Source organism: Neolamprologus multifasciatus, chromosome 18, assembly GCF_963576455.1.
Source record: "Neolamprologus multifasciatus chromosome 18, fNeoMul1.2, whole genome shotgun sequence".
NCBI classification, from domain to species: domain Eukaryota; kingdom Metazoa; phylum Chordata; class Actinopteri; order Cichliformes; family Cichlidae; genus Neolamprologus; species Neolamprologus multifasciatus.
This window is the reverse complement of record NC_140456.1, coordinates 28,955,227-28,974,434: the sequence shown is the minus strand read 5'-3', so window position 1 is coordinate 28,974,434 and position 19,208 is coordinate 28,955,227. Positions and strand designations below refer to the sequence as shown.

Here is a 19,208-nt window from a genome sequence, read left to right as displayed (position 1 = left end):
TGTCGCAGGGCTAACACACAGAGACAGACAACCACGCTCGCGCTCACATTCACTCCCACATTCACACCTATGGGCAATTTGGATCAATCAATTGTTAATCAACTGTTAATCAACTGTTAACTGTTAATTGTTAATCATCAATTGTTAATGCAGTTGATGTCCAAAGACATCAACTGCATGTCTTTGGACAGTGGGAGGAAGCCGGAGTGCCTGGAGGGAACCCACGCAAACACAGGGAGAACATGCAAACACAGAAAGACCCCGGAAGAAAGATGGTGGAATCGAACTCAGGACCTTCTTGCTGTGCGGCAACCGCGCTAACCTTAAGCCACTGTGCTTGCCCATTAGTGGCTTAGGAAGTAGAGCAGGTCACCCTGATCAGAAGGTTGGTGGTTCGTTCCCAGGCTCCTCTAGTCTGCATGTCAAGTATCCTTGGGCAAGATACTAACCCCAAGTTACTCTCCGATCCATCCATTAGAGTGTAAATGTGTGTAATTATTATTATTAAATTTACTTTTCAATGATAAATATAACATTATAATTTCCTCCCACACATAAATGCTTTTGATTATTGAGTATTATTTGAGTTTGTCATTCTTTTTCTTTCCCTTCTTTTCTTTATCTCTATAATATTCTTCTTTCAAGTCTTCTCTCTTTCTCTGGCTCCATCCTTGTGCTGTGATGTGGAAAAGGTCCACATTGTTCCCCGAGTAGGCATCCCTGTGAGTGGCCCTGAACACTGCTTCTCTTGCCAATGAGATGGCTTCTCCTTTACTCAGGCTCCACCTCAGCTCTCTGTCCAAGACTCCATAAGCATAAGGTGAGCCCGAGCCCACAGAAAAGACATCTCCCTGCAGTCGAGCTCCGTCACTGCACACATATATAAGCTTTGGACCGCTGTTAGGAGAAGTTGTTGCAGTAATGTTTTGGTTACTAAAAACAGCCAAGGAGCTATCATCAGTCATCCAGGGTGAGTCTTCCAAACTTGTTGCACAGTCAGTGGCACCCTCTTGCTTATCCCAACCACACAGTGTAAGAGCAACACACATTTCAGTACCTTTAAAAGGATGCAGCATAGATGAAAGGAGCTTAGCTGTGGCACGTATTGAAAGGCGATGTCCATGCCGTAACTGGTACAGTCTGATCTCTCTAATCAGAATTCGCTCCCACAGCATGCAATCTGCACCACTACCAGAAGATGTGACCACTAGATGAGAGTGAATAGGGGTGATCTTATGAACAGCTGGACAGGCAACAAGCCCCCCGGCACTGGCACGTGTGTCTGCTGCTGCTATTACCCCACCTTGGAAGATGAAACCCAGGGTTGTTGTTCCATGAGCCAAACGGAAAGGCCTCTGGACTGTCATTGAATTTTTGGGTGGGCAGAAGGATGACAACGGTCTGTTGATGAAAGAGGAGGAATGTGGAAGAGGTGGTATAAAAAAATGCAGTGGAACTCCACAGTTGTTTTCAGATGTTTCCAGTCTTGAGCATCTTAGATTGTAATAGTCACTCGTAGAAAATGGAATTGCTGCGTCCCCCAGAGATGAAAAAGAAAACCATTTATGTTGCACCGGCCTTTCTTTGAAGCTGCAAACATCTTCCAAAGCCATGATGGTGTAGACACAGATACTTGATCACAAAATCAGAACATCTTTTCTGTTGAAAAGTAAACAAAAGTTGTTCTCAAACACAGTCTATCCACTGAAAAGCTGATCAAACACAATCTTAAGTGTCAAAGAAACAGATCTGGTTTGTAGAGGGCGGATGCTGCTACTCTTTCTCATCTGCTTCTAAGTTCTTGCGCTTTTATAGCTCGTGCAGGTGTGACAGCTGTTAGAAATACACACACATATACACACGCCGTGTTCCATATCCAAAACCATTTATTGTTTATGTAAGTGATATTTTAGCCTACATGCTGTGAACCTGATATCCGCAGAAGCCACTTTCTGCAAGTCCTACAAGTGGAGTTCAGTAAGGACAAGCAAAGCAAGCAGTGCTGCTTAGTTGAATCTATAAATAGAAATCAATCAAAACGGACCAAAGTGAAAGTGATCTTTCGCCTTTCATCTCAAACACAATCTGTCACAAAACTTTGTTGCTTGTTTTCATCCATCTTTTACAACACTGTCATCGGTAGGCTGCAACTGGCTATTGTACTTTCCACAAAGCACGCCTGCCTGGATCCCAATGGAAACTGTAGGTGTTTCCATTTCACACATATGTCAGTGTCAGAGACCTGCACCGTTTTCTCGTTGTGTTTGCATGTGAAAACACAACCAGAATTGGCAAATAGAGGAGCTTCTGTGATATATCATCATAACAGACACGTTTTTGTCCGACTGACCACCTTGGCCAGCAGCAACTACAGACATAATTTTATAGAATATCACAAATTACTGATGATTAAATAAAGCATGACATTTTTAAAAGGATCTGAGGATAAAACATCTTCAGCATTAATGTTATTTCACATAACACTGAATTTTCTGCTGAAAAAATATTTTTTAATTTTAGTTATTTATGAACAAATTGCCAAATAAACCAGTTTTATGAGTAGGGAAGTGTTTTTTGTGTGTGTTTTATTGCTTCTTAATGAGTGGGTCTAAAAAGTCTCTATCTAAATCATTTCTGGTCAATGTTTGTTTAACTATACAATAGTTAACAATGTGTGCAGAAGCAAGACGTCCATGTACTGTAGAGTGCAGCGAGCTGCGGGAGGCTGTCAGAGCATTTAAAAGAGTAACAGACAGGCAGCACAAAACAATACGTTTTAATCTGTATATTAAAAAAATAAAATAACATAACATAAAATTAAATATAATTAAAATTAAAAAATTGTCCCCATTATCGGCTAGTAGTAAATATTTTTTTTGTATTTGTACAGTGGAGGAAGGGCTTGCCGGGTTTTTATTTCTCAAATCTGGTTTCAATAATTATTTCATTTATTTTCTCTATCAAAGTACAGCAAGCTGTTCGTCTTGGAAAAAGAAGTCGCCGTGAAACATCAAATGGCAACGTTTAAACAACGCTCGGTACACAATTATCGCGACAATGACAACGCGGTATGCAACTTGTGCACTGGTTAAGCCATCTTGGTTCTGTCTCACGTTTGTTAGCCAGCAAGCATTGCAATCCTTAGGAGCCAAGATGGCGCCAGTTTCTTCTAAAGGCAGAGCAATGTGAAAGTCCGAGAAATCAATTCATTCAGTCGGCTAAAGTCATGGCGTCTGCCAGCACAGGGAGCAGGGTGTCCTGCGGGAGAGATTTGAATTGTGTGCCAGAGATAGCCGACACGTTAGCCGCGGTCGCCAAACTTGGGTAAGATGGTTTTTCGATTCTACATGTAATTTTTGTTTAGCTGAAATGAGCTTATGAGCAGAACGCGCTGCTTTGCTAGCACGTTCTCAGTGCGTGATGGTTGCTAAGCTAGCCGGTGAATTACCAGCACGTGCCCAAATCACAATGATGCTTGACACTGTAGTGAAGTGTGCAGTACACAGGCTCTGCCTACTCCCATAGTATATTTGAGGTGTGTGGAGGATTACTTAGAAAACAGGTTTGTGTTTTACTTCGTGTTGATATTATAAATATTTTGAATGTTAACTGAAGTGCTTCCCTCCTCTGGTATCCAGGTTCGACTTCCTGTGCATGCCTCTCTTCCACCCGAGGTTCAGGAGGGAATATGAGCTGGAGCCCGCTAAATCCCGACCTGGAGCCCAGACCCGGTCGGACCTGCTGTTATGTGGCAGAGGTCAGTTTTCCTTCCCCTTTGTCTTCTGCAGTCTGAGGCATTACTAGCCATTAAATCATCAGTTTAAAGTGAGAGGAAACTGAGTGTGTTATTCTGTGCAGGGTATTTTTGGGCATGGTGGGGTCTACTGGTGCCCTTATTGGGAGGGGGTGTCAAGGTCACTTTAAATTCTATTTAAATGTAATATTAAATAAATTTAAGCATAGTCAGTTTTTACAGTCCTAAAAGTGGAAAATTAACTTCTTATTAGGTCTGTTAAACCAAAAACACTACAACCTTTACTATTCTCAGTAAATTACTTTTTATTCATAGAACATAAATTTATCAAAGTTTGACAACATACGTTTGTGTAAGTGTGTCATGGCATAAATAAGATTTTAGAAAGATTTAGGAAGGAACTGCTGATGTTCAACGGGATGGAAAGGGTTACAGAATCATATCTACAGAGTTTGGTTTCCTCTGCTCCACAGCCAACCAGGCGTTAGTCACTGAACGTGTTGTTCATAGCAGGGCACCAAAAAGAGAGCTACTACTCTGCAAAAAGAATACTGAGCATTTGAACAATCTTATGTGGGCTTCTGAGACCAAAATAGAACTTGCTAGTTTAAGTTTAAAAGACTGTTTGGAGTAAGACAGGAAGAAAACACTGCATTAAAGCATAAAAACGTGGTGGTATTATCATGGTCAGGGCCTGTTTTGCTGCATCTGAAGCAGGGGAGTTTGCCAACATTAATGGAGCAATGAAGTCTTTATGTCAGGACATCTGTCTGCAAACCAAATTTCATCAGAAAGTAGGTAGGTTGTGCTGAAAGACCAATCCTAAAAATACCATTTGTTCTGCTAAAGCCCAGCCTAAGAAGGAAAGTAGATGTTAAGACACTAATTCTAATCATGTTCATATTTTGTATTAAATACTCATCATCAGAATAATGTGATTTTAGCATAAAGGTAAAGTGGTTAGGTGTTTGATGCTTTCTCTAAACCGTCCTTTTGTTCTGTCTAGATTGGAATACTCTAATCGTTGGGAAGCTCTCTCCATGGATCGATGCAGATTCAGAAATCGAGACAGAACGCAGAAACTCAGAGGCTGTAAGTTCTTTGAGTTTGATGGTGCTTGTGAGGGTTCTTTGATCTTGTGATACAAGTGAGGTTATCATGTCATCTTTTTAATGCTTATCTTATCTGTTTTCCCATGTTCCTCTCCAGGCTCTTGCCCAGGAGCTAAACTTCTCCGCCTACCTGGGCCTGCCTGTCTTCATGATCCCTCTGAAGGGCACTAGTAATGCCAATCTAGCCCGAGTGCTGCTAAATCACATCCACACTGGACATCACACCTCAAATGTAAGACGCAGCACATCAGGAATCAACAAGCACACAAAGACTGCGTTAAGATGTCAGAAAAGTCAAGACAGTGGAAGTCCTCATTTAACCGCTGCTGTCCTCTTTGTTGATTAGTTCTGGATACGCGTCCCACTGATGGCGTCAGAGGACATGCGGGAGGATCTGACTGAGAATGAACCGATCTCTTGTACTGATGACACAAGCGTTGATGAGAAGACTTGGAGCTGGTTAGTTTCATGCCACGGCACTTCCTGAGCAACTGAGTGCCGTCTGCATGCTGAAACGGTTGCTATTGATTTCCTTTAAAATGCTGTCTCTCTTTGTTTACTTACCTCATTTTTTTTCTCATAGGTGGAACTCATTCAGAACCCTTTGTGACTACAACAAGAGGATCTGTCTTGGTGAGAGAACACACTGTGAAGCAGCAAACTTTGGGCATTGAGAAATAATTATGCTCCTGTCTGTTACTGAGATTGTGCTTCGTTTGTATTCCTAAAGCGGTTGAAATTGGACCAGATATGCCATCAGACACTGTGATTGATAAATGGCTCGGAGAACCTATCAAAGCAGCCATTCTCCCCACCAGCATCTTCCTAACCAATAAGAAGGGCTTCCCTGTTTTGTCGAAAGCCCATCAGAGAATAATCTTTCGACTCTTCAAGGTATAAAATAACATTCATAGATTGTTTGATTTTAACAGAACTCAATCTGCAATCAAATACAAAAAGTTTTTTTTAATTTTTTTTGGCCTACTTCTGAAAAAAAATCTTTAAATTAAAATGATCTTTTTTTAGTTGGAGGCCCAGTTCATCTTCACAGGCACCAGTCGGCACACTGACAAGGACTTCCGATCCTACCTGCAGTACCTGGAGTACCTCAACCAGAACAGGCCTGCACCCAATGCCTACGAGCTCTTTGCTAAGGGTTATGAAGACTACCTGCAGTCACCTCTACAGGTGAGGAAGTACCCTTTCATGCTCACGTTTGTATGCCTCTGTGCAACCTGAAGCCATAGTTAGATGTATAGTTATTTCTGGTTGGATCACTGAAGGAACATTAGATTTTGATGGTCAAATGCAATGACCTTGCAAACTATACATTTTAAGTCAAGAATTAATCTGTTAATTGTGACATATTGTACACATGTCTAATAATATAAAATAATGAAGTGATGACCTCCTCAAAAGTCACTCTCGAGAGATACGAATGGAAACTGCAGTTTCACTGTTTGGTAGAGCTGTAAAACTGTGAGGCTGTTTTGTTTTTTCCTCCTAATCAGGACCTTTTAACATGTTTTGCTTTCTTTGTTTAGCCTCTGATGGACAACTTGGAGTCTCAGACATACGAAGTGTTCGAGAAGGATCCTATTAAGTATTCACAGTACCAACAAGTAAGACAGTCAGACATTTTTTTTGGGTATGAGGAGGCATGGCACAGATGTTACAGACAGGTCTTTGCTTGTCCAGTAGACATACAAATGCAGTAAAATCGTTTCCCCTACACAGACTTTACTTGGGCAGACTGTTCAGATATGCAAGTGCATTTGTTTCCTTAGTGGATGGTATCAGCACCACACTGTTGCCCATAATCATTATCATTTGCATTGGCCTCTGTTCACCCTGAATGTGAAGATACGCCTTGATATTTGTCTGTGTATGTAGAACTTATCCACACAAAACAGACTGTCACTTGTGTAGCATTTGAAAAACACTGACATTTAGGTGTTTGGCGTTAACAAAGGGGTTTAAATGGTCTGTAAGAGTTTGAGGCAAAATGTATTTAACACCTGTTTTGTTTTTGGTCTTTTCTTTGTGTGTGCAGGCTGTATATAAATGCTTGCTAGACAGAGTTCCAGAGGAGCAGAAGGACACGAATGTTCAGTAAGTATCTAAGATTATTGTATAAAGAGTCACAAATGAGGATTGTGGAGTAGGAACTGTATCCAGATATTGATTAATACCTCAATATCATTGCAGTCTGTAATATACTCCTATAAGTCTCACTGGAAGTAGAGCAGGATAACACAGACTGACTGTTTAAACCTCAGTGGTAACCACCAGGGTAGCAGCCTTGTCTAAAATAATGATGTGTTTTTTCAACAGGGTGTTGATGGTGTTAGGAGCAGGTAGGGGTCCTCTGGTCAATGCATCGCTGCGTGCTGCCAGGCAGGCAGACAGGAGACTGAGGGTGTATGCTGTGGAGAAAAATCCCAATGCTGTAGTGACGTGAGTAAAATAATGCTTTCAAATGTTCATGTTTCACAGCGTACAAGCAAAAATATTATCGCATGCAACAGATCAATTGTGCTACCTAATGAGTCTATAGATTAGATAAAAGCTTGGCCTTTGATTTTGTCTGAATTCATAGTGAGTCAGGAGGGGATTGAAGTGAAGCCTGAAACTTTCAACGCTTATTTTATTGATGTGTGTCCTCTAGGCTAGAGAATTGGCGCTTTGAGGAGTGGGGGGATCAGGTGACGGTGGTGTCATGTGACATGCGGGAGTGGGCCGCACCAGAGAAAGCTGACATCATTGTCAGCGAGCTGCTCGGATCATTTGGCGACAATGAACTCTCCCCAGAGTGCTTAGATGGAGCACAGCATTTTCTCAAAGGTATTTCAGGATTTTAATGAAGACTTAATTACACATGTAGACACTGCAGAGTCATCAGAGGTCATTTTTTTACATTGCCATATTGAAAGCGTCACCTTTTAATGCTTCCTGACTCTAATTACTTTCATTTTAACCTTTGTTTATATCATCTCACCTTCAGATGATGGAGTGAGCATTCCCTGCTCGTACACGTCCTACTTGGCTCCTCTGTCGTCCTCTAAGCTTTACAACGAAGTACGAGGGTGCCGCGAACGAGACAAGGATCCAGAGTCCCATTTTGAGACGCCCTATGTTGTGCGCCTTCATAACTTCCACCAGTTGGCTGATCCCAAACCCTGCTTCACCTTCACACACCCCTCAACAGGTAGATGGAATCGCTTAAAATCCCTCTAATAAGCTTGTAGAGCATGTGCTCACCACCTCTCCCTCCCGTCTGTTTCAGATATGAACAATAACCGGTATCAGTGCCTCAAATTCACAGTGGGTTGTAACTCGGTGCTCCATGGCTTTGCTGGCTACTTTGAGACCACTCTCTACAAAGATGTCACACTCAGTAAGTCAGCAGATCCATTTTTCCTTTGGCCTATTTTGTTTTTTATTCATCAGGGTTTTTTACGAGTTCCCCAGTTTTAGAATTTGTCATCGTCTTTGCAATATGGGCTAGATGGTAAAACCATGAAGATTATCACAGCAAAATAACTTTTCCTCAACAGAGTAATGTAAAGTTAGTAGATTCATTCCAGCCATGTGTTGATAAATGCCTGAAAATGGCATGAAAAACCAAACAGAATGGTGCTACGCCAAACCAATCATGTGGCTGGAAGAGAGTTAGAGCTGCGTCAGGTTAGGTTGATGTACACAGTTGGAAATGTTAATGTTTGGGCTACTGCAGACATAAACACCAGTATGTTAGCAGTGTGAGAAAGATGAAAGAGAAAATTAAAAACTGATAACGTGACAGCATTACCAAACAAGCCCTCCAAACACACACAGCCCAAGGCTCAAAAGGCGAGGACATTGTTGGAAAGAGAGGTCAATGAATGCAACAGACAGCTTCATGTAAAAGACACGATGTCAGTAAGCAGAGTTAAATTAGAGAATTAAAATGTTTGTTTGTTCTGTATACCTAGTTTTTTATTTACATGAGCTTGAAATAAAATTAGAAAAAAAATTATATTTAAATCAGAATTGACCTCATATCTTCAGTTAGGAATGGAAAGAAACATTTAAGCTAATAACTAATGCTTCATTTTATATTGTGAAATATATCAACAGAAAACTGGGGAAAAAAGTAATTATAAGATTTATTTTTCTTTCCCCACATGTCGCACAGCCCTAGTTGTAGCACTCAGTCTTTGCACATTCGTATAAAAAAATCATGACCTAGTTGCTTCAAATGAATGCAGAAGTTAGGACCTGTTTTCTGTCAGTCTACATCCACCAACAGAAACAAGAGTGCAGCTTGTTATCATTACAACCCAGCAGGGCTTCAATAATGTTTCAGAATGATGCCGTTGGTGGGTGTAGTTGTGCAGAAAGCAAATAGTTCTTCCATGAAAATGTTCACATTTTTGTTTTGGAGCATTTCGATCATGATTTCTGAAAAATCAGGTGCTTTGAGCATCGCTAGCTACTTCCATCGTGTTTTAAAAAAAAAGAAAAAAAAAAGACAAAAAACGGCAGGTGTAATGTCTCTACAATCTACAGTCCAGAATACTAGAAGTATTTTCGTTTTTCCTTTTGGTTGAACTGTCATTTAAAGTCTTCTTTGTTGACAGGTATAAAACCAGAAACACATTCACCCGGAATGTTCTCATGGTTCCCCATCCTCTTCCCCCTTAAAGTAAGTTCCTTAGTCGGTACCGAGTTAAATTCTAAAGTTGAAAAATGAGAGTGAATAGATAAATCACCGTGCTCCTTCTTGCCAACAGCAACCCATCTCCATATCCCAGGACGATGATGTCACAGTGCGATTCTGGCGCTGCAACAACGGGAAGAAGGTTTGGTATGAATGGGCTGTGACGGAGCCCTCCTGCTCTGCCATTCACAACCCCGCAGGCCGTTCCTACACCATCGGCCTGTGAAGAAGACGCGTCGGCACAAGTTGGCAGACTCCTGTGTTTCTGTCAGACTCTGTGGCAGTGGAAGAACGGGTGTCGTGACACTCTTTACACAGTTAAAAACTTGGACTTGTGTGAGCCCTTGAAAGTCCGCAGTGGTAGGCACTTTGCAGTTTAGGAAGAATGGATCGGATAAACCAAATTGGAACCTTTTCTTGTTTTTAAATCTCGTGCCACATTCATCACTCTCACCTGAACACAAAGTGTACTGTTGCTGTGAGACTGGCTCATTCAGATTAGGTCAAATGTTAACACCGCGTCGTCATGCTATCCTTTTTTACTTGTCCTTATTGTTCTGAACTACAGTTCAACACAGCGATTTACACTCAATCCTGGACTTATGCCTTATCAAACACACATTCCATACACAATATTTGCATATTAAAACCCTTCTGCTCAACATGAGACGATAAGAAGAAGGAACTGCTTTTCAGGTTGCATACCATGACATTTGGGGCTGTTTGTTCATACCTTTGTTTTGTTCGAACCGTGTCAATAAAGACCACACTGTAGTGTTCTCTACATACCGTGCCCTTTTTGTTTGAAGCTTGAATGTTTTTGAGTCACATGTTAAATTGTTAAGAAGATAGATTTTTGATTTTTTTTTTTTTAAGGCAGTTTAAACACCGTTCCTGTGTTTTAATCTGTTGAAATTAAATGATGGCCTGATCTGCAACGAGGTGATTTTTCCTGTAGATGTCACCCTTTCTTGACCTTGACCCTAAACAATCCATGATTCTTTATACAAATGGTACAAGTGCACTGTTTCAATTCATTTTGCCCTAAGAAGAAATTCTCTGAAGTCCTCACTGTTGTAGTGCTGGGGTCAGGCTAGTTGTTGTTAGATGTTTGGAGAGATACACTTGCAACAGTTAATCACTTCACCTCCAAAACTACATTGTTGCCAGTTTATTAATATGTGGGTTTGGAGTCTAGCACATTCCACACCCAGCTCTTCTATGCCACTCATTCTGTCTTCATTAAGTATTTCCATAAATTGTGCAGGTCCACAAAAGCATATTTAATGGTCTTTTCATGCAGCGCTGCAAGGTTCACACTTAGGATTACAGTCTCGCTACAACACGGTTAGATATGAACTCCAGTTTTCCTTGAGCTTACCAGAGTTTCATGTAAGTGTGGCCGTTTACTACAATAAAGTTTCTAATTAGGGTGGCTGACCCGTATCCTGTCTAGTCAGAATAATTAATACTTTTTTGTACATTTTTATTCTTGAAATTTGCTTCCACATGCTTGATAAGGAACTGCTTCCTGTACTTTAGAAGAGCAAAAAAGGGAAATGGTCTCAAGTCCCAGAAGCTCTGTTGGTTTTTAAAAACTCAGATATTTTAATAGAATATAAACAATATTAATCATAGCTCATATGGCTATTTTCTAGTACTTACGCCATCATAGAAACATTATTTGATTGGGTTAAACAATTGGCCAAGGTGCTCTGTTCACTAAAAAGCCTTTTACAAATGGAGTCGGGGGGGGGGGGGGGGGCTTCTTTTACTGATGAAGGGAAAACAGCTGAGTCAGGCTGCACAGACTTAAAAAAAACATTTTAAAGACTGGTGTTACACCTTATGTGTCTGAAAAGTATAGTTACTCATAACATTTCCATGGGCTCCAGCAGTCCTGCACAACTATAGTAGTTATTATAAGTGAAATGCAAAACGTAACTCAGCTGGAGTTTTCAGTGTCACTGTGACAAGGTAAACTTTATTTCAAATAAACCTACAGTTTCCCCTCGTGTGGGCTTTTCATCAGGGAGCTTGTAAGGGAGATGTGCTTAACAAGATCAAGTACAGGCTCAGCGTCCATGAAAAATCCATATTACGTCCCAGTGCTGAATAGTAAGAGCATGGGGACACATAGTGAGCACACATGGCTTGACTATTGTAAACTCAAGCCAGTAAAGAAAATTAACTGCTTTTGTTCCCCCAGAAAACCTGCTTAGACTTGAAAAAACAAATAACTTTTGGTGCACCTGCAGAGACCCTGTGCCAGCTTTTAGATCAATTCCAAGGAGCACAAATTAGCAAAAGCACTGTTGCCTCCTCATTTTATGTCCTCTTTTCATTTTTCAGCTCCAGTTTTCTAAATGAAGTCTTCAACGTGAAGTCAAGAAAGAATACAAGCATAAATGCAGTATGTCAACAGAGTGATGCTGTTCCATAGAAGATGCTGAATCTGTTTTGGTTTTTTAATGTTAGAATCACATTTTTATGTTAATTGAAATGGTAAACTTGTCATTTTTATCTTCAAAGTATCAATTCTTAAATGTTCTGTTTGTCTTTTGCTCACTTAGGAAACATTGTCAGATTTTGTGAGTCCTAAAGGAGATCCTGCAGAATGCAGGCTCACTGGGTCATTAATGGTGTAATGAGTTGGGTGAGAACAAGTGTATTGTTTTCACCAACCAGGGTACTTTGGATTGATATCAGGCTAAGATTAAAACCAATTTGGAAGATTAAGATTAAATAACACGATGTGCAAATGTTACAAATCTTTTAAAGGACCCCAAATCCCCAAAATACTCTGCAGAAATTGGCTTGAACAAATTAGTTTGGCAGGCGAAGGAAGGGAGATCAGCTGCAATCCTGGCAAATCAGCCGATCTGTTTCGCCTATCCGTTTGGTAAATCTGGTAAGGTGTGAGCTATTTAAGTCACTTCAGCCTGCATAAAGTTGCTGCCTCTGCAAGTCACTTTACAACCCACCTGGACCCCACCTCTGGTCAGATCATGGTCTTGTTCTTTGGGCTCCTCTGTCCATGTGGAGCCTTCCACGTGTTTGCTGTAGATGGCACACCAATCATATTTTGTCTGAAGTTGATGTCCCAGTCTAATTTAATTAGCGTGTTATAATATACCCTCAAAGTGGATGGATGTTTTCATCCGTAATGACCTAAACAGTTTATTTTGCACAGTAACAGAAAGATTAAAACAAAATGCTCCACTAAATAATAATAGATATAGAAGGAATAATCAATCAAAAGCAATCTTAGGTGCACTGTAGTGCATAACATTACTGCTGTGCTTTTAGCTAATAGGCTATTGTAAAAAAAAAAAAAAAAGAAGAAAAATTCCCCCCGTTTTACATTTACTGCACACCTTCTTGCGTCTGTGGATTTCAGTGTTGGTTAGCTGCCCTACCACTCATATTATGATTGCTTTCACTCTCTCCAATTACATCCTGGAGCTTCTCTTCCACTGCTGCCGGCCCCTGGCACTAGCCTCCGCCTGCCGGCTGCCGTCTCCCTGTGTGAGTCCTTAAACACAATTGAAGATTATTGCGCTGCATCAGTGAATTAACAGATGCAGATAATGGGGGTAGCATGGTAATACCATCCACAATGGGTAATTTCAGGCTTGGTGATTATAAGCTTATTTTCTCAAGAGCTGTCTTCTGCTCATTGTTCTAAACCATCAGTGACCGAAAGAGCTGCCTTTCACCGGGGGGGAGGGGTCAGGGTCAGTGGATGACTCTCAGCGAAGGCACATTGAACGTCGGATAAGCAGATTCTAAGAATGCTGTTTGCAACTTTTTTGCAACCATCATTTAGGTTAAACCGCCTGCTTTATACCCCCTTTGTTTATTGTCGTCTATGGAGGGAAAAAAAGCAAACTGTATGTGCAAAAATACCCATAATTTACTCACAAGAAACAGTTCGCATGCATCCATACTAGACTTGGCTTTAAGATCAAGTCATTTCCACGTCAAAACAATGCTTTAAAATAACTTCTTGAAGTTCCACAGCCATCTTGGATAGAACCCAGACCGTTATTATGAGTCCACCAAAAGAACATAGAGAGAAAGTTAAATCCAGTCAACAATGGGTTAAAAAGTTTCGGTGACTTTCCCCCCAAAATAAGTTTTAAGAATTGTTTTCCTCCCACAGTTTATACACTTCCAACACATGGTGCATGTTTCCGATTTGACTGCTGATTGGCTCTTTAAGAGCAGGGACAAAAATCAGGATGATTGTAAACTGAGAAAAGTGACTTAGAAGTATCTGCTTGGCAGCTACAATAAGAGCTGGCTGATTTCTCTGAATACTCAGGAAATGTGCCTCAGTGCTTCCTTATTCTTTTCCTCTATGAAAGGAGAAAGAGAGAAGTTCACCCAAGAAATGATTTGAATGTGTAATAAATGCAGACATTTTCTGTCGATCTTTTTTATTATTATTATTATTGCCATTTGTTTAAATCGAGAAACAAACAAAAGAGTGCATCACTTTTGTGTTGCACTCAGTGGCCTGTAGAGTTATAGTTAGGACAATAAAATAGTTGTTAATTAATAATTGGAAGCAGTAGCGGTTTTAGATACGGGCGACACGGGCGGTTGCCCGGGGCGGCATCGTGGTGGGGGCGGCATCACCGGCATCGGCAAAAAAAAAAAAAAAAATGCTGGTACTCATGCTGCCCCGACGTCAGCCAGCGCATATTGGGAATGGCATAAGCACCGATCGGTTTTTTTATCGCCCATTTGCTGGGAGTAAGGGCGCCCTCCGTTTGCGAGGTGCGCCTGCTGCTTGCGACACAGGGAGGAGAGGGCGGGGCGGCGGGGGATACTCTGACCGGCTGGAGCAGCATCTAATAACCAGCTCGCAAAATAAAACAAAATAAAAACAAACCAACAAACACGAAAACACCAGACATTATAATACAGACTTATAATTTGCACCGATGTTTTTTCGAAATTCTATATGCGAAAAGTGAGCGTGAGAGCCCTCGGTGCGCCTGCTTGCTGCTGAAGTCAAAGTAAACTTTATTGTCATCTCCGCTACATACAGTCCAGTATATAGAGAGACGAGACGACGAGGCTCCAGTTACAGCAGTGCAAGTAAACAAACAATAAATATAAGAAGAGTAAGAAAATAAATATACACTTTAGGACTCGGGGTAAAGGGATCAATAACAATTTAAAATTTAAAATTTACAGTTTGATGATTTAAAGTCTCACACACAAGCCGTCGAAAGGGGAGGGGCCGGCTGCTTCCAAATAGAGCACATTTCATTTATAATGTTGTAAATCCAAACCCATTATGTATTCATGATCTGAATCCTGGGTTGTGTGAAATCTCAGAAATGCACCTTAGACAAAGTGAATCTGTGAACTAACGTGTTGGTCTGTTAGGTTATGTTGTGGTGATCCTCGGGTTGGGGTGTTTGTGTTCATACTGGAGTGCAAAATTAAAACCAATGGAAGATGGACAAGAGAAGTTCAAAGACAGCAGGTCCTCAGTTTAGAAAAAAGAGAAAAGAAGAGGAGGAGAAACAAAAGATACAGGTAAGCAGATGTGTGATTGGATAATGGCAGGTCATCCTGAAACCATCAGAATACTTTATTAATCTCTAAGGAAATTATGTGGGTTACAGTTGCTCCAAGAAGAAATGGTAAAAATAGCAACAGTAACAGACTAAACTCCAAACAATACATTATGTTACAGATTTTAATATTAATTGGGGGGGGGGGGGGGCGCCAGAGGGAGTGTTCGCCCAGGGCGCCAAACAGGCTAGGACCGCCACTGATTGGAAGCGCGAGTTACCAAACAAATAGCAGAATTCAAACAGCCTTCTTGTCGCCAGCCGTTTCAATGACGTCCTCATCGGTTTGACATCCTGCCGTGTAACACGGTGGGCACGTCCCCCAAACTTCCACCATGAGGCTATAAAGGCAACAGCCTTTATAATCTCAGAGCAGCACACAGGTGCTGTGCCGATAAGTTGAATTATTGAATCAAATCATGAAGTCATAATTAACGTGAAAAAGGCTCAAAGCAGAACATATTTAATATTAAACACAAAACGATTTCCTGCACAGCCAGCGTGCACGATTATAATTAAGAACGCACTCACATTCTTTTACAGCTCAATTTAAATTTTTTTTCTTTTTCCCTTTTTACAAAAAGTCTGCTTTCATTTGTCTTAAGATGCGATAATAACGTGTCTCTTTCTCTGTGCTGCCCGAAGACCAAACAAATGGCCTCTAACTTGGCGCAGTGTGTCCCTGTCCTTGGTGCTTACATGCGTGACTCGCTTCACAGTGTGGCCAAGATGTCTTCACTGCAGCTTTTGGCCTTGGGCCTCATCAGAATCATGGTTGTTATCCAAATGTGCTTTGGTAGTATTTGCCGTGCTTTCATTATAGTTGCAGCATCTCTGCCGACAGTTTATTTAGTTCATTTATGTTCGTGTTCCTCACAAGGCTGTGGCTGCTTTTTGTTTTTTATATTTTTGTCTTACAGCCTTTTAAAGCTGAGGTAGGATCGGTGCCAGTGGCATTACCAGTGGAGTTACTAACTGACTGTTTTACTGGTAATAAAACATTTTAGAAGCCATTCTCAGACCGTCAGTTTGTAAATTATTTTTGTAAACGCCTGATGTTAAAATAGGGAAATGCTGTTTTTGAAGGCACCGCCGTTATTTAGTCCCCTTGTTTCTTACAAGATTTATTATCCTAGCAAGCATGAAAGAGGGATTACAGTCCCTCATAGCTCTTCATCCCACGTCTAATCCACATCCACGCACTGGCCAATCCAACAAACCAACTCATTCATGTTAATGCCCCTTAATGCTTTGTGTGGGATGGAAGACTAATTTGTCTCTTTTTGTCCAGAGTTATTGCGAACTGGCTTTGATTAATACTGACTATTTATGAGAATGTTAAGGCTTTGATGGTTAACAGGAACGTATTAATTATATCTGACATCAGTGAAGTGTTTATGTGGGAGTCTGTAAAATAAGAAACTTTCATAGGCTATTGTGGCATATATTTATATATAGTTGTTTGTTTTAAAAATTTAAATGAAAAACTAAATGTCAAACTGATGATCAGATGTCTATTACAAAAAATGAGTTGTAAACAAAATCGATAATCAAATAGTAGCTGCAAGGTTGTGTTTGTCTGCTGCCCTCTAGTGGCCTGGGATGTCATGGCAGTGGTGTTCTGGTTTCGTGTGTGGTTCAAAAAGCATGATGTAATTAGTAGTTTGGTGATATCTGAGTATATAATCACAATGCTTCTAATCTTTCTTTGAGACACTTGGAAGAAAATTACTGTGAGTATTGCCAATCTCTGTGGATTTCTCCACCTACGTAGGGGTCAGCGTCTCTGCCTGCAGTGTCGCAGTCAGTTTGTCCCCCTCCGTTTCCTGCCTGTGTCATTATAGCTGGAATTGCTGTGCTTTAATTCATATTTTTCCATGATGATTTTGGATCAATATCTATGGATTCTGCACAAAAAACAGGGTGCAAATAAGAAGCTAAGCTTTATTTTTTGAGTCAAATGGGAAAGACCTGAAATTTATTATTATATTTGTTTACAAGAACATCTTACTCTGGTAGGATGACCTCACTTCAGCCTGTGGTGCTCTGTGATTACTTTCTTTACTTTCTCTTGTTGTACTCCATTTTCTGAACTGTTCCTCCAGTGGTAAGTCCACATGTTAAGCAAACACCATCTGCTCCTGTTCCCAGGATGTTATGTCTTTGGTTCTGCTTTCAGGCTGTGTTTTGCCGGTGCAACAGAAGCCTGTCTACCACGCCTGCTGCCTTTATTTATTGCTTTTGGCCCGTGCGCTCACCACAACCTTTTCCCATCACCACACACTCAGATGGTTGCATTTCCTCTAATGTGGCGTATCAGTGACATTTACACCCTCTGTATAAACTGATTCTTACAGTGAATCTTTTCATTTTTGGCATTTCACCTCTGAGATGCCTGAAAGCACAATCAACATGTGAGGCTTGTGTGGTAGAGTATTAAATACAGGGGTCAAGAGGTGAAAACAAATGTTATTATATTAACACTGGTCTGGTTTTTCCTCACAATTTGTTCCAGGAAAATGACTAATCTGTTGTAAAAACTTGGTGGCATACCCACTAATGAAGGAGAACCTGAGGCTACAAAAGAATTAACACCTGATGAAACGTGTTTTTAATCAACTTTGTTCCCCTAAGTTTTTCTTTATTTGCCAATGAAATCCTTGTGATTATTCATCACTAGACTGTAGAAACACGTAAAAAGTGTCACAAACACACTTTGTGCCCAAACTTTTTGACACAACTGTAAACACATTGGTGTGAAGAAATCACTCCTGGAAGAAAATTCCTAGAAAGAGGAAACACCTCATAGTGTTCTGCACTGCTGGCGTCAAAAGGCTTAGTCCAGAGCTCTTTTGCTACACTGAATGGCGTAATATCATCTTTATGCTTTTTTTTTTTTACCTTAACATTTTTAAACTTCTCCCTTGTGTCCCTGTGAGGATGTGTGAAACAATGTATTGTTTATAGCATTATGTGCTCGTACTATCACCCCACTATAGTAACAAAAACAAGTCTTTGCACTTTATAATTATTTTATTACATGTTTATATTTTCTGCCACATTACAGACGATTTTCCTTTTTTTTCATCTTGTAAATTTGAGGTATGTTAATAAAACTTGAATAATGATCACATTTTGATGGTGCTTGAAAATGGGATGTGCTGATGTCTTCATAAAGTCTCTGTTAAGTCTTTATAGCAGTCTTTGTACTGCTCTGCCTGCTGCACATTCTCATCAATGTTTCATCCACCTGTTGAAACGCCTGACGTAGACTAGGTGGAGTCCACCCACAATGACTGATCAAATTGCGGAAGTAGTGGACAGGTACGGTAAGCTGAGGTGGGTCAAATGTCACATCATCGAAGCTAAAGAGGAAAAGTACTTCTGCCTTCACAATAAAAGCTTGATCCCATGCCCCATTCAAATACTGCATGCCGTTTGTTTGTTTGTTTGTTTTTGTTTGATTTTTTTTTTTTTTTTTTGATCAGCCAGAAGCTGGCATATGTTATTATTCGCGTGTAATTTTCAGCTTGGCTGTCTTTTATCCAGACCCGTCTACAGCTTTTTGGTGACCTGTGCCTGTATGTAAGTCAGTGGCGTACTTGGTGTATTTGGCAGTCTGACATTTGTGTTATAAACTGGCTGTCTGCTAAAGTTTGCATGTTGTAACCGGATCCTGTGTGTAGTTTGTAACATTGCGAATTTTTGGACTTTCTTTAAAAATACGAGGAAAAAAAAAAAAAAAAAAAAAAACCAACCCCAAAAAACAAAACGGTGACTAACCTTTTAAATACAATTGATGGGTGATGATGAGACTGCATATGTTCTCGAGGTGATTTATACTTTTATGGAGATTTATATAGAGATATACAGAGATAATCTCTATTGTATGTCACGTATGCGTGTGAGTTTGTGCTAGAAAATAGTTTTATATTTTTTTTAATTGATTAAAAGTTCAAATATACAATAGCTTTAAGAAATCCTTCTCACTTCATTACTAATAGGATTATTAAATATGTATTTATTTAACTGTGTTTCAAGTGCAA

At 40.4% G+C, this 19,208-nt stretch overlaps 2 protein-coding genes across 4 annotated transcripts; one reads left to right on the top strand and one right to left on the bottom strand.

The window, feature by feature from the left end:
* Positions 1-296: 296 nt before the first annotated feature.
* psmb11a (proteasome 20S subunit beta 11a) lies at positions 297-1,842 on the bottom strand. The gene has a single exon (XM_085141726.1). It carries the CDS (start codon positions 1,611-1,613, stop codon positions 579-581), a length of 1,035 nt encoding a protein of 344 aa, XP_084997852.1. The 5' UTR covers positions 1,614-1,842; the 3' UTR covers positions 297-578.
* Positions 1,843-3,110: 1,268 nt separating this feature from the next.
* On the top strand, positions 3,111-10,352 carry prmt5 (protein arginine methyltransferase 5). 3 transcript variants are annotated; one of them, XM_085141723.1, is made up of 16 exons: positions 3,111-3,324; positions 3,639-3,757; positions 4,761-4,846; positions 4,964-5,098; positions 5,213-5,325; positions 5,450-5,499; positions 5,597-5,760; positions 5,893-6,054; positions 6,411-6,488; positions 6,920-6,978; positions 7,201-7,323; positions 7,535-7,710; positions 7,871-8,074; positions 8,153-8,263; positions 9,489-9,553; positions 9,642-10,352. In XM_085141723.1, exons 1-16 carry the CDS (start codon positions 3,227-3,229, stop codon positions 9,792-9,794), a joined length of 1,896 nt encoding a protein of 631 aa, XP_084997849.1. In that variant the 5' UTR covers positions 3,111-3,226; the 3' UTR covers positions 9,795-10,352. The 3 variants fall into 3 exon arrangements, with proteins under 3 accessions (XP_084997849.1, XP_084997851.1, XP_084997850.1); XM_085141725.1 differs by lacking the exon at positions 3,111-3,324 and adding an exon at positions 3,413-3,535; XM_085141724.1 differs by lacking the exon at positions 3,111-3,324 and adding an exon at positions 3,442-3,562.
* The last annotated feature ends 8,856 nt before the right edge of the window (positions 10,353-19,208 follow it).

Bases quoted from the DNA above. Each gene is read 5' to 3' on its own strand.
- prmt5 (XM_085141723.1), top strand. From the start codon at position 3,227: ATGGCGTCTGCCAGCACAGGGAGCAGGGTGTCCTGCGGGAGAGATTTG. The intron at 4,847-4,963 runs GTAAGTTCTTTG...GTTCCTCTCCAG, and splicing joins AACGCAGAAACTCAGAGGCT to GCTCTTGCCCAGGAGCTAAA. The intron at 6,979-7,200 runs GTAAGTATCTAA...TTTTTTCAACAG, and splicing joins CAGAAGGACACGAATGTTCA to GGTGTTGATGGTGTTAGGAG.
- psmb11a (XM_085141726.1), bottom strand. From the start codon at position 1,613: ATGGCTTTGGAAGATGTTTGCAGCTTCAAAGAAAGGCCGGTGCAACAT.